Below are 24,800 nucleotides of genomic sequence, written 5' to 3'. Positions count from 1 at the left end.
TCAGGCTGCTGGGTTTGAATCCACCTCTACTATTACCTGCTGTGTGACACAGGGCAAGCTCCTTAACCTCTCTGAGCTTGAGTTATCTCATTAAATGGGCCATCATAGTATATATGTCTAAAGGTTGTTAGGCTCAAATGAAATGACATAACTTAAACTCCAGAATCATCGTGCCTGGTATGTAGGGGAGCCTCAGGAAACCTGACACAGAGTGAATATAGCAGTAGAATGTTTTCCACTGCAAATGCCTGCGAGAAGTAGTTATGCCTCTTATGAGACCAATACCAAAGCAAGCCAAGGGGTCACGAGAAGAAGTGCCAGGCGTGTTGAGGAGTGAAGGGCAGTGGGAGGTCGGGAGGCAGGGCGGGCAGGGGCCAGGCGCTTCGGACCCACGGGCTCTGGTCCTGAGAGTGGGATGGGGCTGCAGCAGACAGAGGATGGGACCCAGCGTGGGTCCCGCACAGAGTTCAGGAGGGTCGGGCGCTGGTGAAGACAGCTCCCCATGGAGCTGGGTGGGTACCTGGGTCAGGTAGTGGGAGGCTTTGAAGCCAGGTGGAGGGACACAGCATCATCAGTGCAGACGGCGAGCCACTGCAGCTTCCTGAGCAAGGAGGAGCCAGGTGGCCATGAGGGCACCGCATCTGTTGGGGGGATCAGAGAGCAGCTGGCAGAGGGCCACCGTTCCACCAACCACCCAGCAAGGGCCACGATGGGGCAGTGGTTACGGACAGTGCAGTGGAAGAGGTGCATCTGGAAGATCATTTGAAGGAAAACCACTAAGACTTAGACAGGTGCGCCCTGGATAAGACAGCATATTAGAGCCTTTGACACTGTTAGCAAATAGTGCAAAGTCCTGTTTGCCTTGACATTGTAACATTGTCTCTTTGAGCCTTGTAAACAATGGTTCTAAAAAAGTTTACCAGTTGAATTGCATTGAACTGATTTTGTTTACTCCGCAAATACATACGGTAGTAGGCTCCCACTGGGTGTCAGGCAGGCGCAGCTGTGCATGAGACGGTGTGCTGCCTCCCTTGGGGAGCTGGTACAGTGACAGGAGAGAGAGACGGGCCACAGGCATTTAGAAGAGAGTGTGGTGAGGCCATGACCCGGGACAGATGGTGCTGTGGGACCTAGAGAAGGGCTGCCTCACCCAGACACGGGGCGGGGTGTGGAAGCGGGTGCAGAGAGAGCGGCTAGCGCTCGCTGTAGGTTGGAGCTGGGCAGCGAGGCAGGAGTGTCAGAAGCAGAGGTGGCACAGAGGATGCACAGAGGCCTTGCAGCGGGGAAGGGCTGGAGAGCAGGGAGCCAGGGGGGAGGACAAGGACCAGCAGGAAAGACACACATCGGGATGCGCTTAGTGGGTATCAGGGAGGAGCTGGGTCTCCATCCAGTGAGTTTCGTTGTGGACCTACTGAGTCGGAGGTTATCCAAGCAGAGCTATGTCAGCACCTCCCGCTTCCCCACCAGGCGTCCAGACAGCGGGCACGCTTCCCCTCACTGTGTCATACTTCCCATCCCTTCCCCCGAGCCCGGGTGTCTCCTCCGGATCCCATCTCTGTCCTGGTCATGCTGATTGTGTCCCCTCTTCTGGGAGTGCCTTGGAAGGCAGCACTTGGTGCTCGGGGGGCAGCGGCCCCATCTTGGAGGGGCCGGGCTGCTGGTTGGGGTCACAGACTGGGCGTCTTCGCGGTTGTCAGCCGCCTCCCCGGGTTGGGCTGGGAGCTTCCGGATGAGATGCCCGCAGTAACGGCCTCCCCTCTCTTCCAGCGGGGGCCAAGGCTTTCGCCTGTGATCAGTGCGGTGCCCAGTTTTCGAAGGAGGATGCCCTGGAGACTCACAGACAGACCCACACCGGTGAGTGGCCCTGACTGCGTCCTCCAGGTGTTCCAGGGGACGGCGCCTGGACAGGAGCACCCTCTTCCTGCACACGTGCTGTCATCATTTCCTGGGGGAGCTGAGAGGGGGTGGCTTATGCCACGTTCAGCTACTCGTGTGTGGGGCTGGCTGGGCAGGAATTTACAAGTGTGACCGTCCCGTATGAGCAGCTGCCCGGAGGAGGCCAAGATGCCTGTCTCTGCCAGGCCACTGGGACCCCGTCTTCACAGAGAGCTCCAGGACCCTCTACCCGAGGCCTTAGAAGGCCTGTGATGTAGAGGCACCCCCTTCCCTTAGAACGGGGCGAGTGGTCAGAACCCTGCTTGCGCCCTGTGTGATGAAGTCGTAAACCCTCGTGTGGCCACAGTGGGCTGATCCCCCTCTGCAAGAGCCAAGTCATTATCTAAAAGGAAGCCATCTGCACACGGGTGGTTTGAGCAGTACCAGTGGCCACAGCACTGCTTTGGTGGCAGCGCGTCCACTGCCAGCAGGGGCCCAGCTCCCGCTTCCGGCTTCCAAGCGCTGTGGCCAGGCTGGCGCTGTTCTCAGAGCTCCCCCTCCCCTCGCTCGGCTGATGCACCACCAGGACTCAGGAAGGTGGAGGGCCCTCCACGTCCTGTGAGGTCCCTGAGGCTCAGCAAGGGACAGTGGCTCGCCCCCGGGCACAGAGCAGACGGAGTGCGACGGCCCAGGCTGCCTGGGCTTCGGGAAGCTCTGCTCTCCTGCTTCCTGTCTGCGAGACTGTGCATAAGGGACCTAAACGCTCTTAATTTGGGTTTCCTCATCCGTTAGAGAAGTGAAGAAGTTGTAGTATCTTCCTCATAGCATAGGCGGATCGTGGGGATTCTAAGATACCTTATTTGAAGTACTTTGCCAAGTATCTGGCTCATAGTTAACATTCAGTAAATAGTAGATGTATTTAAACTTAATGCATATCTGTTGATTTCCCACAATATGCCTGGCACGGTCGGGGCATTTAAGGAACAGAAACACCCAGGACAAACAGCATTCCTGGCCTTTATGGAACTGAGACCCTAAGAGGGAGGTGGTAAGGTGAACTAGTCCATGACATCATGTCAGTCTGTGATAAGCACTGTAAGAGATAATAAAGCAGGATTAGGGGTAGAGAGTGAGAGGACGAAGGTCTGTATTTCAGATCACACGGTCAGGCCTCTCCGAGAGGGTGACGCATTCGAGCAGAGTCCCAAGGTCAGGGAGTGAGCTACTCAGAGGGAACGAGCCCTCGCAGAAGCCCTGGGGCGGGGCCCACCCTGACCAGTTCAAGGAATAGCCAGAAGAGCCCTGTGGCGTGTGGGAGGGGGTGGGCGCTGCTGGCCGGGCGGAGAGGGGGGTGCTTGGAGTGTTGGGGGAGGACGTTGGAGATCAGCTGGGTCTTTCCGTCCGCCCTCGCGAGGAACTGGGATCTCATCCTGCGTGTTCTCACAGTCCGCTGGGGACGGGTAAAATATTTGCAGGTCGCATGTCTGGTGAGAGACTTAGGCGATATAAAGAGCTCTTACAACTCAGTAATAAAAACACAAATAACCAAAATGAATGGGCAAAGAATCTGGATAGAGAAGCCAGTTTCCTCCAAAAATAGATGAATATTCAATGAGCACATGAAAAGATGTTCGACGCCGTGAGCTATCTGGGAAATACAAATGAAAGTCACCCTGAGGTGGCCCTTCACACCCCCTAGGACGTGGCTCTAATGGAAAGTGCGGAGGGTAGAAGTATAACTACGTATGTGGAGAAGTGGGGCCCTCGCACACTGCAGTGTGAATGTGACACGGTGCAGCCACTCCGGACAACAGTTCGGTAGGTCCTCACAGAGTCACCGTATGGCCCAGCACTTCCACCCCTGGGTATCTGCGCAGAGAAATGAAAGTGTGTGTCTACACAAAAACTTGCATGTGAGTGTTCAGAGCAACATGATGCATTAATAGCCAAAAGGTAGCAGTGACCTGCTGTCCACCCACTGATGAGTGGATAAACAAAGCAGAGTTAAGGCTTACAAGCCGATGTTATTCAGCTGCAAAAAGGAACGGGGAGTGGATACATGGTACGACACAGATGGACGTTAAAAACATGCTCAGTGAGCGAAGCCAGTCACAGAGGCCTCATGTCACATGAGTGTATTTATGTGAAGCAAATCTCTAGAGGCAGAAAGTAGATGAGTAGGCGAGGGGAGTGCTGGGGAGTGACGACTAATGAGTAGGGACTTCTTTTTGGGGTGATGAAAATGGTCTAGAATAGATTGTAATGATGGTTACACAACTCTGATTATATTAAACACCAGTACATGGATTGTATGTGGCATGCTGCGGGAATTATATCTCAGAGGGCCACACACACGTGTGCCAAACGTTGATGGAGAAGGGGGCTGGTCCACTGGAGTGTTTGGAAGAACGGCGTGACTTGATGTGCATGTTTCAAAGCTCATTCTGGCCCCTGTGCTGAGCCCAGGGGGTGTTTGGGTCAGTGGTTGCTGTGCAGTGCCCAGCAGGAGGTGAAGGCAGCAGAGTGCTGGTATCTGGGGCGTCCTCGGGGCCCGTGGGCTCAGCGGGGTGGTTTTCCATTGACGTCTCTCATGTGGCTGCCGGCTGGCCGTGTGCAGGTCTAGGGTTACCTGCAGACTCACCTGGGCAGGCGCCCCAGGTGGCTCCCACTGACAGCCCACTGCTTTCCGCGTGGCCTCTCTCCTTACGGGGCAACTCAGGGTGCCAGGGTCCAGAAGCAGAAGCGGGCAGCCTTATTCTAGGCTGGACACGTACAGCATCACTTCCACCATATTTTATTGATCAGCAGGTAAGAGCAGCCCCAGGTTCAAGGGGCGGAAGACCACACATCCCTTGTCCAGGGGGGTGACAAAAGTGGGGTGGGGGAGAGAATGAATGGCATCTAGCTGGGGAGGCAAGCCACCGACCGTGGGAGGAAGGCCTGGCAGCTGCACCTGCTGTTACAATTATTGTCATGAAAACTTCCTTGTCCTTCCACCTCACAAAATCGGGCTCTCCTGAGTGCCCAGCACACCTCCTAACACTGGTGCGGGCTTTTGGCTGGTGCTGCCCTGGCCTGGGGCGGAGGGAGGAGAGCCTCCCAGGTGAGCTGCCATCCTGGTCACCATCTCCCTGGCTCGGTCATACACAGGGTGACCTGGCTGGGTGGTTTTTCCCGGGGTCCCAGAGCTGGTCACTGAGAAAGTCAAGGGAGGACCAAGTCGCTGAGAGTGCCATCTAGTTTCTTCTTGCCAAACCGCATGTCACCAGGAATCCCACTCTGAGAATTCCCACCTGGACGCCGAGGAGCCAGCTGGGAGCCAGCTTTGCCAAGCAGCTTAATTCTGTCCATGAAGATTAATTTTGCAGCAGCGGGGGGCAAGCTGCCCTCTCAGCCAGGACCCAGGGGCAGAGGCTGAGGGGGGTGAAGTGGTGGGGGGTGGTCCACAAGCAGACCCCACACGCTTACTGAGACCTGCATGTCCCTGGCACCCACCAGGGATCGGCTGGGATCAGTACCCACATGCCCTCTGCCCTTTTTTCCTCAAATAGCTTTATCGAGGTAAGTTTACATGCTATTCAGTTCACCTGTGCAAAGCGTACAATTCAGTGAGTTTTGGTCCATTATGCTATAACTTTTTAAATTGTGATAAAATATATGTAACATAAAGTCTGCCATGTTAACCATTTTGAGGTGTACAATTTGGTGGCATTAATGACATTGCACCTGTTTTTAGAGTCTGGGTATTGATTCAGCTTTGAAAGTTGGGAGATGTCTTTGGACCAAGACCTTTCTGGGATTCGCTAAGTCGGTGAGAAGTTGAAAGTGGTCCCCACCCTCCAGAAAAGGATACTTGTTTCAGATATGATGGGAGAGAGTCTGGAGTTCCAGGTGCCTGGGATGGGGTTTCGATGCCACTGCCCAGGGGCTGAGTGACCTCCGCTTGATTCTGTCTGCCCTCAGGCAGGGGGGCATAGCTCCGACCCTCCCTTGAGCTGAGGCAGGCCCGACCCATTCAGGCTTTCCCTTGCTCTATCTCCAGGCCAAGTAAGTGGGGCTCCTGAAAGGGGTGAGGAATGTGGGAACCGAATCAGGGACGAGAGACCATGTGGGAGCTTTGAGAGAGGCTCCCTGCATGTCGGGGATGAGGGGAGGCCCACCCGGCCACCTCCACGTGCTGGGCAGGCAGGCTTGGCTGAGTACAGGGGCAGCGCGGCCTCGTCCTTGGTGCGGGACTGGCCCTGAGGCGGTGCACGGCAGAGCTCATTTACAAGGCAGGTCCCATACAGACCGTCAGACCCCTCTGATGGGTGGTGACGGAACAGAACTGATGTCTGTCTGCACTCCTGTGCTAAGGAAGGGGGCCTGTGGAGAAGTGAGAACCTCATTATAAGCAATGTTGAAAGTGAAGAAGTTACCGGGTTAAGGACAGCAAGTGGGAGGCCAGGCTCCACTGGAGGGGCACAGGAGGGCAGGGGGTCTTCCAGGAAGCCAGGGGAAGGAGACCCTGGGAAGAGTAAAAGTAATGGAAATTCTGCTCTATGCTTCTGATACCTTAGTTGATAGAACACTTCGCTCTGTCTACCCATTCAGCAGGTGGGAAGGTGGAGGCCTAGAAGCCACCCACTAGGAAGTGGAGAGCTGAAACTCAACCCACGTCCAACGGCCACGCTCTTTCCCCTGCTCCCCAGCCGTCTGCACCCTGACCTGCCATGGGCCATGGCTGCGTGGCTGGGCAGTTGAGAGCCTGTTCAGAAACCAGGCAGTTTGTGGATCCCCGTCACCCATTTCCCTAAGAAAATGCCCATCTCCCCCTCCTAGGACAGAATGCAGCATCCCTGAAACAGGCTGGGTCTGGGAGTGCCATGCCCAGGGCCGCCATGGGGGATTAACAGTGCAGCACAGCGTCGCATCAGACGGGCAAGGACAGTGTCTCAGGGGTATTCTTGAAGCTGAGAAAAGAATTTCCAATTTCATTCTATCCAAACGAATGGCATCTTCGCGTCTCACCCTTTGACCCCAACCCCCCTTAACCTAGATTCCATCCTGGTGTATGTGTGACCCTTCCTGGGTCCCGCCCCGCGAGATTGTGGTGGGCTCAGGCTGGTGCTCTGGGAGGCCACACTTGTGGTTGGGCTGAGCCCAGGGCTTGTTGTCACACTTCGGTTTTCTGTTTTGGTACAGCACAGACTTTGAGGAGATAAACAGAGATCACTTTACACCTTTTATATTATGACAGATACATATTGCGAAACACTGCTGCTTCCAAAATGTTTGGGTCGCAGAGCGGTGAGGAATTAACAGTTCTGCAGCTCCCCGAGATGCTTATAGTTCATTTACACGTCAGAAATTTTTTTACACTGTTTAGTCAAATAAAAAAGTGAGAAAACACACACGCACATACACACTTACACACATGCCCAGTGCACCACTTGAGTTCTATATCGGGAATGTCTTAAATTAGTAAGTAGTTCTTTAAGTCCAGATAAAGTGATAAATACCATTAATGGCTGAATTTATATTCTGGGTTTGAAATTTGACACACAGACACTAGCTTGGCTCAGGAAACACAAGTGGTTTTGGGCCAGAGGTTTTAATGACCGATCAGTAATATAAATTGCTGCATCACTGAACAGAAATAGCTTCTCCCTGTCATTTGATCTGGAAACTTCTCTGGCCAGGCAGCAGTTAATAAATTTAAAAATAATTACCCTCTTTATTCAAAGTCAAACTAATTAGGAGTGGGTTTTACAAATCATAATGTTGTTCAAGCCACTGTATGTCCCCCCTTGGGACCTGAACAGGCTTGGGGGTGACAGACGGGATCAGTGGCATTCTTTAGAGGACAGGGGAGAGAGTGTGGCTGCAGGGCTCAAGGCGAGGGGCTCAGGCAGCCTCACTTCCCTGTGGGGGAAGGAATAAGTCTCAGTAAGGCCTTGGGGGTGATGCGAGGACCTTCTACTCTTAATTCACATGCAGGGAACTCAGAGCAGCTGCCCAGCTGTGCTCTTAACATGGGGAAATGGCATCGGTGTTGGTCTGTGTGGGCCAGGCCAGAGCCTGAGCAGCCTAGGAGAAGCAGAGGTGCGCACGGCTCCTCCGGGCGATGGGCCTGCCCGAGGCAGGGGAGCGGGAGGGATGACCTCTAGAGGGCTTTGCTCACACTCAGGTTTGGGCCTGGATGGGCCCAGATGTGGTGGCCCAGGTTGAGCTGCTGGCTTCGGGGAGGAGGGACCTCAGGAGCCTGAAGTCAGAGTATGAAGTTCAGGGTGTTCATAACTCAGTGGCACCCAGAACTCGGGGTCTGGCGTCAGACTGTCTGGATTCACACCCCGTTCCCCCCCCCTCCCGTCCTAGCTTTATGATCCTGGGCAGGCTGCTTCTCCAGCCATGGTTTCCGCCTGTGACGTGAGGGCACTGGTGGCATCTGCCCTGTAAGGGGCGCCGTGAGCACTTGATTCGATGCCCGCTTATGGAGCTCGGCACAGGCCTTGCAGGCTCAGGAAGTGGCGGTGACATCGCCACCTCGTCACCTTCATCAGAGGCCCTGGTCGCCCCTGCCCCCAGGATTGGCGAAAGGGGAAGGGCCGGCTGGTGGTGACAGTAGACGGGTAGGAGTGGCGTGCAGAGGCTTTGCCAAGGTGGAGATGGGGTCTTGCAGGATCCCTGACTCATCCTCTCCGAGGGGACGCCTCTGGTGTGCCCACCGAGCTAACAGCCCCTAGAAGCCCTTTAGTGCAGGTGACAGGTGCGCTCAGGGTGAGGCTCTACAGGCGGATCAACCTCAAAGACTAGACTCGGTAGGTCTTACTTGAGGCCCTGGCTCCTGGAACGCCCAGAGCTGCCCAGAGGATCCACCCCTCCCTGTGTCTGAGCAGAAGCTGTGTAAGCCCTGGCTGGACACCCCACAGCCTGGGGCAGCACCAAGCAGGGTCCCAGCCCCAGGGGCACCTCTGTGCCCTGCACGCGCCGAGGGCTCCTTGATGCCCTTGAAGGCTTGGGGGTCTTGAGTCCCCTGGGGTCCTGGCCCACGTCCATCACCATCTGGAAACTGGGTTCTGGATCTCCTGTCTTCTCCAAGTAAGGCCTTCTGTGACCCCATCTTACGGCCCCAGAGCTCCGGTGAGGAAGGGGGACAATGGTGAAAACCCCTCCTCAGTTGAATTCCAGGACCCGCACACTCGGGGGCATCTTGGAGGCCCCGGACACTCAGTAGACCAGATCTCCAACTGCCGGGATGATTCGGCTGTCCTCCAGACCCCAGCCTGCCCCACCAGTTCGAGACTTGGGTTTGCCGAAGGTCAGGCTAGGCTCCGCAGCCGCCTCGTCCCACCAGCCCCTCATCCACGGGTGTAAAGTGCCTACTACGTCCAGGGGGCTCTGTACCCTGGTGGTGAACAGAACCTGGCCCTGCCTTCCTGAACGGGGCAGTGTTATGAAGGAAATGAGAGGTGGGTGCGGGTGATACAGTAGCAGTACTCTGTTGGGTGCGTCAGAGCTGTAATTTTATGAAGTCCTCACGCCAGTCCTGAAACAGATGTTTTTCCTCCCCTAGAGGAAAACTGACCCGGGAAGGTTCAGGAAGACCCATCCAGAGCAGAGCAAGAGTAGGGGCCCGGCCGCTAGAGCCCGTGATTTAGTGCCGTCTCCTTCCTACTCGGGGGCCTGGGCGTCAACCTAAAGTGCACACCGGGGTGGGGGGGCATCTCTGCCTGCTGGTCAGCCCAGGAAACCAGGCCTCAGAGGCCCACACTGGAAAAGGGGGTCAGTCAGGAATGAAGAAGCCAGACGAGAATCAGGATGCATGCGTTCCTTCTTCCAGTCCAGGGTGCTGTCCACTCGGCCTGCAAGTAAGGAGTTCCTTTTGCTGGCCTAGAAGAGTGGCTCAGTTTCCACGTTCCTGAGTCACAGGGGGAGCGGCTCAAGCAGATGAAGGTGTGCCCTGCTGCCTGGTGGATGCGGGAAGGCCCTGCGGTCCAGAACAGCTGGCCCACCCGGAGGCCGAGGGCAGCCAGCCGCTGGCGGGAGGGGGCCTGCCGCTCCGGGCTCTCCTTCCCAGCGAGGACGGCCTTGGCAGGAGGAAGCCCCGGGACACGGTCCATGGCCCTGTGCGACCACCCCAGGAAGGGGCTGAGCTGGTGTGTCGGCGACCTGCTGACGCTGGCCCCTCTCTCCTCCTGATATGTTAATGGTGTCTGGGAAAAGCTTCAAGGACAGTCTCTGGCTCTGAACTTGAGAGGAGAAAGTGAAGTCCTTGTTTGAGGACGTCCCGTGGTGGGTGAGCACCGGGGAGGCGGGCATGGCAGAGGATGCAGGAGGGCGAGCAGTGACATTCCCCCTGAGGCTGTCCCCCTTGCCTCTGTCCTGCCGCAGGCCTGGCTGGGGGGCTGTGCTGGGCAGGGGGAGCCGTGTCAGGGTGGCTGGCCCCGTCCTCCCACAGCAACTGTCGGGCTCCTCCTCCTGAGGGCAGCTAGCCCTAAAGCAGGGGGCCGCGCGGAGGCCCAGATGACAGGAAACAACTTAATCTATGTAGGACTTTACATGGAAAACACGGCAGCGTGGGTCCCAAGGCCCTGCCTGGGCGGGAGGACGTCGGCAGGACGGGGCAGCCGGCTAGGGGGCGGACACACCAGCTCCACGCTGGTCGGCACAGCCTCTCTATTGAAAGCACAGTAGCGTTTGACTTTCATAAATACTGGGTCATTTGTGTAGCATTCCACGTGGCGTGCCAAGGACGTGGGCCTGAGAGAGCTCCAGTTCCAACTGCAGCAGCAGCTCAGGGGTCCACGGCCCGTCACAGGCGCCTCGGGAGAGCGGTGGGCTGCTGGCCCTGGCAGTGCACAGCGCAGACTCCCTCTTGGCCTCATTTCATGCTCGTGCTGTAAAGGCATGGTTGATGCCTAATACAGAGGTTTATGTTCCGAGCACAGGGCTCTCGGCCCCTTTGGGGCTCATGCTGTGGGGTGGGGCCAGACACCCGATGTCACCTGCCGGCCCAGACAAGTCATCTTTCTCCACTCTTCACCCTAGAAGCTCCCAGGCCCCTCTGGTCACCTTCTGGAGGGGTTCCCAGTGCTTTTTCTAAATGAATAAACTTAATTTTGTTAGAGCGAGTCTAGGTTTACAGCAACATTGAGTGGAAAGTGTCAAGAGTTCTCATATACCCCCGCCCCTCCCATGCGCTGCCTCCCCCAGGGTCAGTATCCGTTGCTAGAGGGACATTCGCTGAGGCCAGTGAACCTACCAGAGTCTGTGGTTTACAGGATGAGTCACCCTCGGTGGTGTGCCTTCTGTGGGTTCGGACAGGTGGACAGTGGCATGCGCCCACCATTACTGTGTCATACGGAACAGATCACCGCCCTGCGGCTTGTCCGCGCTCTGTCCCCCCACCCCCCAGCTCTCCCTGCAGGAAGCTTCGCTGCCCTGGGGGACTGGCAGTGTTTGGCTATGTTGGGGTTGGAGGAGGAAGATTGATTCGAGGCAGATTTGGGTCAGAAGAGGCTGAAGCTCCTTAACGCGATGGACTCTCAGCGTCTGCTTTGGGCCGGGCATTTGTGCTGGGCCCTGGGGTAGTGGTCCCGCCCTCAGTCCCGGTGGAGATGACGGTGGCCGTTAGGTCGTGCTGGGGCCGCGCGGTGCTTGGAAGCCATCCTGGGTCCGGAGGAAAGAACTGAGTTCTTGCCCTGGCTGCGTCGCAAGCTTGCTTTATGGCCTGGGACCCGCTGCTGGCCTTCTCTGCCTCTCGTGTGGGCTGTGGGAATTGGGCAAGGAAAATCGCTGTGTGGGGTTCTGTGGGGAAGCACAGCCTAAAATTCTGCTCGGATGCGTGGTCTACATTTCTCTCAATCTTTGTTTTCACGTTTGTAAACTATAGTGAAGAATACATGATTGTTGCAAAGACTAAATAAAATAATGTGTGTAAAATGCTTAGCGCAGTGACTGGAATGCAGAGCTGCTCACGTTATTATTTTTAGATGCCTACAGGGTTTGTCCCTCCCCAGCAGACAAATACTTCTCACTTTATTTAGAAGCTTACTCAATAAAAGTCTAAGTGCGTACTGTGTCTGAAGAAGAGACAAAAAGATGTTCTGCCGTTTAAATACTATTCTGGAAATTGGAAAGGATGGTAGAATTTGATCTCTGAGGGTTATCGTTCAGCGCCTGGGCTGTGCCCAGCCCGGGGATCACTGAATACAGCCATGTCCACACCACGGAGAGGCAGGACCTCTGCCTGTAAGGCTGGTGGGGAGCCCGGGCTCAGCGCCGTGTAAATGATGCCTCTCGTTCAGTGGAAGGGCTGGGGTTCAAGGAGAGGGGCCCCGGGGGGGGTGAGTCTCATGGGGCTCCCTGGCCCACATGCTCCTCCTGTTCAGAGGTGCCCCCCCCGTTCAGAGGTGCCCCCCCCAGGGCCGTGCTCACGCCAGTCCTGACGCCCAGCTCGCCCCGCTCCCAGCCCCCACCGCCTCTCCTCTGTCCCTTCTCCTCCACCTTCCTCTCTGACTGTTGCTATCCCTTGTCCCCTGGGACCGTCCACTGCCCGATGACAGAGAGGAGTTAATAAACACCAATGTGTAACTGAAACTTGAAAAGCCGTAAATCGCCGTTTTTTCTAGGATGTTGGTAGCATTTTGATTTAATAGTTGGACAAACACAAGGGCCTATTTTATTCAGAGTTTACAGGCCTCAAGGCTGTTATTCCTCCAAATTTAATAGCATTGAAATTGCAGGGTTTGCTATAATTTGCCTATCGCTTTCTGCTCCACCATTGATGTTTATTGTCAACGGGATGGAATCTCAATCCGACTCACTTAGATAACATGTCTGTTGAACATTTAGATAATTGTACCATCATTAACTTGTCACATTATTTTAGAGATTCAAAACAGAAGCAGGGTAAGTCGAGGTGGTAGAGGTGGGGGAGGAGGGACAGGAAGCCTCTCCTGAGTCAAGCAATCAGGAGATGGACTTGATTTCACTCTCCTGACATTTCCCTGGAGGCGTCCGTGTTAGGGCGGGACGTGCGTGGACCCGTGCTCGGGGTCGCTCCCTGCCCGGCCAGGGGCCTCTCTCCAGGGCCGGCCAAGCCTGGACAGTGCAGTGGACGCTCAGAAACCCCCAGCGTTTGTAGCTGCCCCGGCTTCGGCCTGCGTATACCAAAGATCGGTTTTTCAGTTTCCCTTAGAGATGTTGTTTACAACATCATCATATGTAATTGCAGGGCACTGAGAACAACCTAAATGTCCAAGGGTAAAGAATTTCTTAATTCTGGTACCTGACATGGAAAGGTAGTCTACAAAGTTTTGTGTGCCAAAAGCTGGTTAGAGAAAATCGCTTATACAGTGTGATCCCATTTTAATGTGAAATACAGATGCGATCCTGTGCGATTCTGATCTGCTCTGTTAACAGCACTTGTCTTTAGAGAGGAAAGAGGGCTTTATTTTCTGCTTTATTTCTGAACAATAATGATATGTATATATAAATATTTAGTTTTATTAGTTGTATGATATTATTTACAGGCATGTACCATCTATATACTTACTAAAATTAAGGTCAACAAGAAAAATACCACCTTTCAGTCTCCTTCTTTCCATGGAGGAGGACTTAAAAGCAAAGGTCACAAGTGTTAAGTAATGGATTTTGAGGGAGATTCCTGTCATAACTACACTGGTAGGTGCCTCAGTTTCCCACTGTTCAGACGGAGCGATGCCGGATGGAGAACTCAGAGCCCTGGGAGTCATGGGGCTACACCAGGACCCGCAGGCCACAGCTGCCAACCCCGGTCCCCAAAGGCCCCACAGAGCAGTAAAGGCAAGAGAGATTTTCATTACACAGGTGGGGCTGAGGTCACACCGGGAGGGTGTCTGAGGCCAGGGATGTAGGAATGAACTCCCAGTCCCCTAGAATAAGAGATTCTGGGAGCGGCTAAGTGTCCCCTGAGGTGGGGCACTGAACTTGAAAGTCACACTCTCCCCCACCCCCGGAAATTCTGTGGTGTTCCTTGGGGGTGACAGACATGACCTCGTTGCTGTCCATCTGTGTTCTGTCCTGCACCCCCGGGGCTTGCCCGTGACTGGGGCAACTCACCGCTGCCTCTCCCAGCTTGTACCCACCCTGTGACCCGAGAGAATGGGGGGAAAATGCACAAGTCACATACCAAGGGTGAATGCTTCCCTGATTGTCCTGTAAATAATGCAGCTATTTGGGGGTGGGAGGGATAAACAGTGTAAATATTTTATAGACTGTAGGCTAAATAATGTATATATTTAGAAAATAAGCCTAAATATTTCATATGCTGCAGAGCAGCTCCTGCTTGGAGTAGACTGGGGCTGGTGGGGCCCTTGGGCAAGGGCAGGTCACGGTGGGGGGGCGGGGGGCGGGTGCTGTCCAGGTCCCTACGGGTTCTGGCCGCAGCGAGGACAGGCTGCTGTCAGTCACTCGGAACCCAGGTGGCTGGGAGTCTCAGATTGTTAAAGCCATCCTTCAAATATCCTGTATTATTCTTCTCTTTCTCTTTTCTTAATGTGAAAGAGAGACAAATGACAACCGAGTAACAATTTGTTTTTAAATAGCAGCTTCCACCCCAGCATACACAGCAGTCAAAAGAGAGAAACGATTCAAATGTCCATCCCTGAGGAATAAATGAAATGCAGCATAGCCACACAAGGGAGTGTTAGTCAGCCCTCAAAAGGGATGAAGTGCCGATTCACAATACAGCACGGTGAGGGTTGAAACCCATGTTCAGGAAGCCAGGCCCCACATCCTACCTACTACAAGTCTGTTTATGGGAAATTTCTAGAATCGGCAAGCTGGTAGTTGCCAGGGGCTGAGGGGGGTAAGAGCGACAGCTAACGTCTGTGGGGTTTCTTTTGGGGTGATGAAAATATTCTGGCGTCAGCGTTGGTGGTGATGTACCTCCTTGTGAGTACATTCACGACCATCAACCACGTACTCTAAGAGGGCTTTGCCGTCTGTGAGGCCCGCCTCAGCTGCAGAAAGCGCCGCCCAGGTGTGCTGCTGGTCTCTGCTGGCCCAGCCCAGTCTGCTCCACCTGCCGCACGACAGGACTTCCCGGGTGGCCGTTCGCGTAACAGTGACGAATCCAGCAAGTGCAGGAGGCATGACGCTCGGAGGCACTCCGTGCACAGCAGGCGCGGAGGAGCAGGCTGTCTCAGGCACCCCCTTGCCCCTCCATTCCTCCACTTCCAGAACCAGGAAGGAAGGAGGGACTGGCCAGGACCCTACAGGGGAGGAGGTGAGCCTCACATCTGCAAAGCTAGGAGAGGAGGCTGGGGACTTGCCTTCTGCACAGCTTTCCAGAAGCAAAGCCAGCCCTGCCTGGCCTGGGGGTGGTCTTGCCGGAGGCGTGGACCCAGGCGGCCCGTTCTAAAGGAAAGAATCACACAGGCAGTCTGGGCGCAGTGGCGGGAAATCAGTCAATGCACGTAAATAAAGGGAATGTGTCTCCTGTAGTCCCACCATCCTTTTCTGTTTTCTTTTAAGCAGAAACAGGGCGATAACACATAATGCATGCTGTTTGTAATCTGTCACCTGCGAACCGGCAAACCCGTGTGTTGGCGATCATCGTAATGGGTGCCTGATATTGTCCCCTTCCCGTTCGTTTCCTCTGTAGGCCCCAGTGTGCCTTGCCTGCTCATGGGGACACACCCCCTCCATGCTTCGGGGAAGACCAGGCCCCGTGCCCAAGGACCCTTAGGGGCTGCAGGCAGGAGAAGTGACTAGCAGAGGTGCGGTTAGCACCCCCTCACCTATCGCTGCTCCTGTCAGCAAGATACACCGGGCTGGCCCAGCCCCCGTGCGGCCGCTGTTTGCTCGGCCTTTCCAGACCAGCTTGAGATGCTGGAACATACCCCGTCCTCACATTCCATCCTCTTAAAGGCTGGTTCCTTTTGCTTTTCTCCAGCCTTGAAAACGGCCACTGGCCCTGGGCAGGTCATTTACCTCCTGTACTGACTCAGTGAATGGCACAGCCCCGGGGGCAGGCACACCAAGGGAAATACAGGGCTCCATTTATTCGCCAAGTTAAAACCCAGAGTTAAGTAGCAAGTTAAACATCTTCATACATAAAGTGTCCCAGGCCCAACTAGGGGAGATTTCCTACAGGAGAAGGGCCCCCAACAGGTGTGAGGAAAAAGGCTTTTCTTGAGGAACTTCCTTCTCTGAACGTCAGGAAGTTACCTAACGGGTGGTAGGTTTGGGCCAAGCGTCCCCCTGCCTCCACGAGTTGATCCATCGCAGATTGGAAATGACTTTGTCTCTAAGTGCCCATTGTTGGTTGGCATACACATTCTCCTCAACCAAACAAATATAAAATGCTTCCAGCCTCTGCCTCGAATTTTCTATTACTGTTTCACAGGACTCCAGAGAGTTTTAAGATAGCAATTTGATTAAGCTTATGGGGAAGATCCCGTCAGATAACATTCTTTTTCTGCAGGTAGAGATAATGTGTTCAAGTATTAAGTATGTTTTAAAGGTAATTATCTTTTCCATATTCATTTTAGTTACAGGAATTGAAGGGGAGACTTTGCATCTGAAAGCTGCCCCCCTGGGCCCTGGGGCCCCTCTTACATCTCTCCTCTGGGAAACACACTTGAGGCTTTTGACAAATGAATGGGCACCGGGTTTTTCTATCTGGAAATGCCTTGGGATCCCTGTCTCCTGAGAGGTGGTCCAGAAGTTAAGTAAGGTCTTGGCCGCTGACCTCGCCAGGCTTCCTGGCTTGGGTTCCCTTCTGGAATGCCTCTGGCCGCCCAGTCTTATGCTCCTGGATGCCAGGGGGAGCCCGGCTGCTGCTTAAGGAGACCTGCCTCATCCAGTGGTGAGTCATAGTGCCACAAACCCCCACCTTCCAAAAGCTGAGTCTGGAATCACCAATTACATATACGAGGCCCGAGGGTTGGGGTGTATTCAGACTGGGAGAGGCTAATTCAAGGTCTAAAATGTAACACTTGTAGACCCCTAGACTTCAGACCTGGGGCAAGGGGCATTAGGGAGGGTGATCCTGAACCACAGAGGTTCTGTGATTTGCCCGGGATTGCACAGCAAGTTAGAGACACGCTGTGGCCTGGAACCCAGGAATCCTGGCTTCGTGTCCCCAAGGACACCCTCAACTCCGCTGTCTCCAGGAAATAATCCTCTTCCCCTTCTTGGAAACCTCCCAAGCAGGACATTGTGTCCCTGCAGCCCTCCTCAGCAGCCCATTAGGGCCAGCGCCACGTCCTCGCCGAGCCGCACGCGGAGCCCAGAGCAAGCCAGGGCTGATGCCCTGGGCTCCTCAGACCTCATCTGCCTGCCAGCTGTGTCTTTGCACTCTGAGTTTTGCAAAGTGAAAAGTCAGACCCAATTCTGCCTTCAGAAGGCTAACCACTGCTAGGGAGCAAACACAGACGCAGCTGAAAAGATAGAACGATGCCAGGCAGTTGAACATGATACGTGTTGGGGGGGCTCAGGGGCAACATTTGTAGTGTCGCATCTTTTTGCCTGAAATCCTTCCCGCTGCAGCCAGAAAGACATGGTTCCTGTGCGCAGCGTCCTCCCACCTCCGTCTCTGCTTGCTCACCAGGAGCGCTCGGTCACGTGAACCACAGCCTGTTGCTCTGAAGGCAGCTGACTCTGGGACAGGACCCCAGTTGACATGTTTATCACGTATGACCCCAGGAGGGTGGTATGCACTGCCCCATCGTCTCCCAAGTCCCTGCACCATATCCATCAGGGGGGCAGTGGGCCCCGGGTCCACTGCAGGGGAGCCAGCCTGGGTTTAGGCTCGGCCTCATGCCCTGTACCCGGGTACAGATGGCTGTGGCATCTGAAATGTGCACCCAGTGCTGCCTGTCTCACGCTTACCCTTCAAAAGATGCTCATTGTTCTACCCCATCTATGCGTTAAAACCTTGTAGGGGAGCTTTTAGGATAAATTTTGAGGAGGAATCCCACCCCAAGTCAATTGTAATGGAGTCTCCAGTGTGGGGCCCAGACGTGGATGATTTTTACAGCTTCCCGGGAGAGTCACAGGTGCAGCCAGGCTGAGAATTTGGATGGGGCGAGATGGGACTCTGTCGCACGGCTCAGCAGGCACCTTGTGACCAGGGTCTTAACGTCCACCATTCCTCACGACGTGTTTGCACTAGGCCGTGCACAGTTCCCTTACCCGCCTTGCTATCTCTCTCGTGCGTGTCCTTGTGACTCCCACATGCCCGAGCCTGGAATATTGCTTCTTGGCTCGGCTCTGTGCTGTGTACCGACTGTTCAGGTGCCCCGCCCACCCCTGCAGCTCAGGTGTGGAAGCCCTGACCTCCCTGGGACGGTATCTGGAGGTGGGGCCTGGGCCAGGTTTAGGTGAGGTCAGGAGGGTGGGGCCCTCAGGATGGAATCAGTGTTGGAATAAGAAGAGAGAAGCTAGGCTCTCCGTCCACCTCTCCCCCTGGGGACACAGCTAGAAGGCAGCTGTCGGCAGGCCCAGAGGAGGCCCAGAGCCCGGGCACACTGGCACCCTGACCTCGGACTCCAGCCTCTAGAGCCACAAGGAACAGATGTCTTGTCCAAGCCGTGCCCCTGCAGGCCTTTGGTACAGCAGTCCGTGCAGACATGTTCTCGGCCATGCCCCCCGTCCCAGCTGCCCGATGCCGAGGGCCACCTCCTTCTGGTCCTTTGTACCAGGGACATGCCCCCTTCAGCTCCCAGCCATCGTGCCACTCGGTGAGCTGGGGTGATGGCTGAACGGTCCCCAGGGCCCTGGCCCTGGCACTGGGCTAGGTCAGGTAGCCACTCTCAGCTCTTGGGAGGTAAAGCAGTAAAGGGAGTTTCCTGGCTTGAAGCAGAGAAAGGGGGTCTGTGCTTGTCTGAATCCAGATGATCTCTCTTCATGTGCCAGCTCTACGGCCTGGGGCAGCTGTGCAGGAGTCCAGTGCCTTGTCTGGAAAATGAGCCGCCGTGTTTGCCCTGTTATGGACCTCGAAGATGGGCATGAGGACCAGATGGCCTCAGGTGGCACCATCATGTCCGAGCTGGTACAGGTGGCATGTCTCTTACCTTTGGCTTCAGGTGCCCCTGCCTGTACCGTCCGCAGCGCCTCCGTCCCGGCCCTTGCAGGCCCTCTGCTGCCCCCGGCTTCCTTGGTTGCACCTGCCGTAGTAAAGCACGCTAACTGCTGCGATCGTGTATTTGGGTTACAGAGAAAATAATGAGGGAAGCGTGTGTTTGATTCTAGGGGAAATAATGGGGGCAGTCATTCAATAGTTGGTGTCACATGGTGGACAGAAGTTAGGAGGAGAGGGACTGTAGGATTTTTTACTAGACTGAGCTGAATGGGTCAGTGGACAGGGTTCACATGCAGAGCTCCCAGATCCATGACCTCTCGTGCGGAGAGGATTTCAGAAGGAAGAGACCCCCAAACTCTTGTCATCCCCTCCTCCCTCAACCCGCTCTGATCTGCACGCCGACCGCCGGCACAGGGGCCAGCGTCCAAAGATCTGCCTTGCCCGCCCACAGGAGCTGGCCAACAGGAAGGGGCTGAGACCGAGGCGTGCTCTGTGGCAGCAAGCACAGGAGTGCCCAACCCGAGGGCCAGTGGGCAGAGGGGGCTTAGTGAAGGATTGCCTTACCGAGTTCCGTGGAGTGACCCTGTGTGTGTATGCACATGTCTGTAGGCTCACTGATCCCCTGCCTCTCTCGGGCTCTTGTTGCCGAGGCTAGTGGTGTCTGGGGTTTGCAGGAGGAGGAAGGATATAAAAGGCAAGACAGGAGACCCCGGGTCCTGGATTCAGAGCCTCTGCATTCCGGAGACCCCCCGAGGCCCCTCTCCCCGGGCCCTGCAGCTCGGGAAGGCATTGTGCTCTGTCCTGGCCTCTGACCCGGAGGCTCTGGGAAGCAGCGGGTTGTTGACACTCGGACAATCATTTCTTGCAAGGCCACTGCCTCCCTCAGGAGCTCCCCTCTCTGCTTTGGGGTGGTGGCTGCTCCCCAGCCAGGAAGCAGGGGGTGAGGAGGAGGGGAATCAGCCCCCCGTCAGAGTGGGAGGACAGGAGGGCCTCACTGTCAGCCCCAGGCAGCGTCCCCAGTAGTTTCCACGGGCCACTTGTCACCTGCCCGCCCAGATAGCCCCACCACAGGGGTGAGCTTTGGGATCAGGAATTCAGGGGCCCTGTTTCTAGCCTCAAATTCCTTCTGGCCTCACCGTGGGCCTCATGTCTTCCCGGGAGCCCTGTATGTCTTCATGGAGGGTGCACGTCGACAGGTCGTCTGCAGCCACAAGAACAGAGGCTGCTACTTAGAAGGACCAAGACTTTGGGCCAGTTGCTTGGCCTTCCCGAGGTTCATTTCCTCACTGGTAGAATGGGGTCAAAACCTCCAGTTTCCTAAGGCCTGCGGCCATGCCCAGGTGTTCGCGGGCAGGGCTCTCTGCGACGCAAATGTCTGGCGTTGTTATATATAATGTTTCCCTTGAAGCCAAGGCCAACGTCGTGCCATGTGTGATTCCAGCGCGTCTGAGCGTGAGGTTCCCAACATCCTCCCCCTGCTCCTTTCCGAGCATTTGGGGCAGCTCACTGAGAAGAGGGTGGGGTGACTCTGCAAACTGCATTCCTTTCATCTGGCTCTTCATAATAACTAACTAACCACGTGGCTGGGAACTGGCATGCTCTGTCCAAATGGACACGAGAACGTCTCCAACAGCCAGGCGTCCCCTTCAGGGGGCTCGGGCAGTACCGTTTCTCCAGCAGTGAGAAAGAGCCATTTTGCTAAGCTACGGAAAAATCTCCCTTGTGCTTTAATTCTGAGAGAAGCGGATTAGTGTGGCCATATTTAACCTTTGACCCTGACACAAAAGCGTTATCAAAATTAGTTACCAAGAGGCCCCGTTTTCTCCCCACCCCCATGTCCCTGTCTGCAGGGGCTGGTTTAGGAGTTTGGCAACTTCTTCGGAGCCAGAACCGAGGCTCAGAAGTCCGCTGTTGCCTTAGAGACCTGGGGCCTGGCGCTCGCAGCCAGAACTCGGGTCCACGGCGGGCGAGAGGCCAGAGCTGAGAACCTGGTGTGACGGTGGGGGTCGGAATTTGTGCGTTGGATTTAGAATCCTTTCTCCTCTGAAACCAGTCTAGTTCTTGTCTGTTTTGGAAATTTGACTATTGAAATGGATATTGATATTGAGACCCACATTCATCAAAAACCTCTTTAATGCCTTCCTTCACCTGGCTGCTGTGTGACTTAAAAGTACTGGTTGATCCGAAGGATTGATTTCCAACGTCTTCCCCTTGTAGGCAGGAATCTAATCTATAGGCATGGGGGCTCTGTCTGGATGACAGTCTTTTCTCTGGGCTTAAATCCCATCATTTAGTCATTGTGGCCTCGGCACGTTACATGGATTCTGTTTCCTCATCTGTACAATGGGCACAGAGTGCTCCCCCTAGACCGGCTTTGGGGACAGGTGATGGGATTCAGTGGGTGCTTAGAATGCTGTTTAGTGTTAGCAGCTGTTAGCTGTTCTTCTCACTGTGTGGATAACCTCATTGATTCTTCACCACCTCCCCAGGCCCTGGGCGGCCTCTGCCACGTACACCCTTCCTGACCAGCCCCAGCCCATGGAGGCTTGACAGGGGCCCTGTTTCCTGCTCCATCTCTGCCCTAACTTCCTTTGCAGTCATTTTCAAAGTCCCTCTTGCAGTTGGGCGTGGGGGGAGGACTGGCTTCATTGCCTACGAGAGGTCCAACTTGCAGCGGGGGGATTGGGAGGGAAAAGCACTTTATAAGCTCGTGATGAAAGCTGTAAAACGAGATGGTCCGGGATCTGGCCGGGCTGGGTTCAGGATTATGGTCAGCCCCTGGAATGCCGAGGGGGCCTCTTTGAAGGAGCCAGTGTCTATTTACAGTGTATCTCTCATAAACCCCAATGCCGGGGCGAGGGCAGGGGACTCGCCCTCCTGGCATGTGATTGATTATCTGGTATTTATGCCATTGAGTACTTGTCAGCGGTCCGGGGTCAAGGGGTCATCTTGTGTGTCTTGCCGCCAGCCCACCTCCTTTTGTACAGTGTGGACTGGGTGAGCTGTGCACAAAACAGCTTTTTCTTTTCCTTGGGAAAAGGGGGAGGGGGTAGGGGGAGTGTCAATGAAATTTTTTTTTCAACCTTTTCTGAACAGTGTCCTTTTAATTCCAAAGAACCTTTAATTAAAAGTAGCAGGAAAAATTCATCTTGAGAAGGTTTAACTTACCTTAACAGATACTTTTGTGTCCCGAGAAGCTGGGAGGCACTTTCAAGAACAGAAAGTAAGCGAGGGTTTTCGCTGCATCTCTGCCCTCCCCAACATCCCCGGAGTGGCCGGAGGCCCCTTGCCCTCGCCTACTTGGGAAAGCGGGAAGCTAAGAGGTCTCCTTCAGCTTTAACTCGGCCGGCCGGAGAGTTAGGGAGGCACTGAGGCCCCCCTGCTCGCCTGTGTCTACGGGTGAGGCGGATGGCTTCTTCGCGCAGGTGGAAAGCCCTCCCTGGAGCTCACAGCTGGTCATATGCTGAGTTCTGGACCTGTTCTTTGACCCCCCCATCTGATGCCCCTTTGAGCTCCCCCAGTTGTTGCCCGAGTTTAGGATGCTGAGCGAAGACAACTGGGATCGCACTGCTTTTGTCTTCAGATCCGGGATATTTGAGGCTTGGGAACCACTCCTGAGGGGCCCTCGGGCCCTTCCTCGCCTCTGAGTGGGCTGTCTGTGCTCCCGCACCCAGGGCGCCGCCGGATACCTGCCGACAGAGGCTCTGCTGCTTGGTGGAAACCAGCAGCCCCCGCCCGGATCCTGGTCACCCTAGTGGTCTGGGTGGCCCCTGCACGGCCCCTCACCTCCCACCTGCTGCGGCTCAGGAGCGGCCCAGCGGAAGCTGCCACCCAAGCTGGGACAGGCCAGGACTCTGCCCGACTGAGCCACCCTGCTGTGGGCTTGCTGCCGCACGGGAGCGCTGACCCTTAACATACCACACAGGCGCCTCCCCTGGTGGCACCCAGGATGGTCATCCCGGGGGAGGGACACTGTGCTGGGACGCCACCCGTGGCTCTCAGCATCCCGGACGGCGGTGGAAACCCAGGCAGAGAAGTTACCGGCCTAGAGCTGTTCATGTGGGAGTCACATGAAACACATTCCCCATTTCTCCATACCGCCCCCCTTAAAAGATGCAATACAGAGAATTGTCTTCTAAAGAATAGTTCTGGAAACCCTAATTTCTTTCTATTCCCTGCATTCCCATTCAAATTAAATTAGTGGATGCTAATTTGGACTGATGGGGCACCACTGTGAGGAAGACACTGAAAGTGTGTAAGGTCTGCTTCCTGCTCCCGAGAGCAGAAACCCACGTTCACTGTCTCTCTCAGAATCCCCCGCATGCCACGCACTCTGCTCGTGCTTTACTTAGATTCTTTTATTCAGGCCTTCTATCAGCTTCTTAGGGTGAGCACTCTTGTCCCCAGGTGAGGAAGATAGGAACAGCTATCCCCGGTGTAGCTGCTCGTTACTGGACATTTGCTTTTATGCTAGGTAGTATTAATCTCCTTGAATCCACATAAAATCCCCATGAGGTTCATATTGTTATGATCGTGGTTCTAGAGAGGATGAAATAGGCACAGAGGCGCCAGGTAACTTGCCTGAGGTCACGCAGCCGTAGTAAGTGGCCAGGCTGGATTTGAGCCTCGGTGAACAACCACAGAGTTCACTCTTAAACTGCTGTCCCCCTCGGCCCTTTCAGGTTTCAGAGCTGGCCTGGAGCCCAGAGCATTCTGATGCCGATGTCATGTTGTCTTCTTCCACTATCCTAACATGAATTTGTGGGAGGCACTATACACAGACACATATAAATCAGCCAGAGACCAGCAAAAGGTCAGTGTGTGACCAGATGCCTGCCTAGGCGGTGCGTGGAGAGGAGTCCAGTGGAGGGATACGTTAACGCGGACAGTGCTGAGGCTCATCTCTGGACCCCCCTATGGGCACGGTGCCTATTCATCGCTCCCTCCTGAGGACATGTATGCCAGCGGCCGGTACACACTCCACGTTCCAGAAATGCCGATTAAACTGCTAGGAACGATTAGTGGCCAAGGTGGGGCTGAACTGAATTTAGGTTTTAGGAAAATGATGTCGAAAGCCTCTCCCTTTTATACGTGCTTACCAGGTGCCAAGTGCTCAGCCAGGCATATGAATCGCGCTGTATTTAACTCCTACGACAGCCGTGTGGCTGTTACTATCTCGGAGTAAACTGAGGCCAAAGGGAGACTCTGCCCCTTGCTCAAGGATTGAAAGCCCCCCCCCTTTTGTCTCCTGACTTGAAAACCTGTTTCCTTTCCCGAGCAGAGGGACAGCTGGTGGGCACAGGGGCCTGGAAGGCCGTGGGAGAAGCGCGTCCTCTCTTTTTTTTCTGCTCATGGTTGGGAGTTGTCCCTTTGATACAGGGATTTCTGGATCTATGAAGTTAACTGTGTTCAGTTAATTGAATTTATAATTCACCAAAATGCTGGAAAGGATTGTCTTTTATATCCCTTAATGAGTGCTGTAAAAACACGTGGAGAATCTAATTTTATGAGTGATCCTTTATGACTTACCTGATAACTAGTCGTCGTTCAACATGAAGCACGCCTAACTCAGGCGGGACCTAAGCAGGCTGCCTGCAGTAAAGGGACTTACTCTGGAGCCATTCCTCCTGAGCGGTGCTGGGAACCCCTCACCCACCCTCCGCGCTCCCCTGGTAGAGGGCGAGGTGCGGGCCCCTCGTTCCAGGGCTTGTGCAGAAGGCTCACCCGGCCCCGGCCCCAGATGACTATTCCCCCTGTTGTGTCGGTTCTCACCGGGACGCGGGCGGGACCCGTGGCAGCTTCGCGGATCTCTCTCTGCTGGGGGGTGTCGGCTCCACCCAGGTGTTGCCAGCTGTGTTAGGGAAGAGAACAG

At 55.0% G+C, this 24,800-nt stretch overlaps 1 protein-coding gene across 6 annotated transcripts in view; it reads left to right on the top strand.

Moving 5' to 3' along the window:
* ZBTB16 (zinc finger and BTB domain containing 16) overlaps positions 1-24,800 on the top strand; it is a 176,885-nt gene that overhangs the window by 116,216 nt on the left and 35,869 nt on the right. For 5 of the 6 annotated variants that reach the window (XM_017668444.3, XM_017668442.3, XM_073239755.1 and 2 more), the window contains exon 4: positions 1,768-1,854. The exons of the other annotated variant lie outside the window; for it this stretch is intronic. In XM_017668444.3, coding sequence (XP_017523933.3) covers positions 1,768-1,854 — 87 coding nt within the window. The remainder of the gene's footprint in view (positions 1-1,767; positions 1,855-24,800) is intronic. 6 annotated transcript variants of the gene reach the window in all.

Source organism: Manis javanica, chromosome 6 (genome assembly GCF_040802235.1).
Source record: "Manis javanica isolate MJ-LG chromosome 6, MJ_LKY, whole genome shotgun sequence".
NCBI lineage: Eukaryota > Metazoa > Chordata > Mammalia > Pholidota > Manidae > Manis > Manis javanica.
This window is presented reverse-complemented; position numbering and strand designations above follow the sequence as displayed.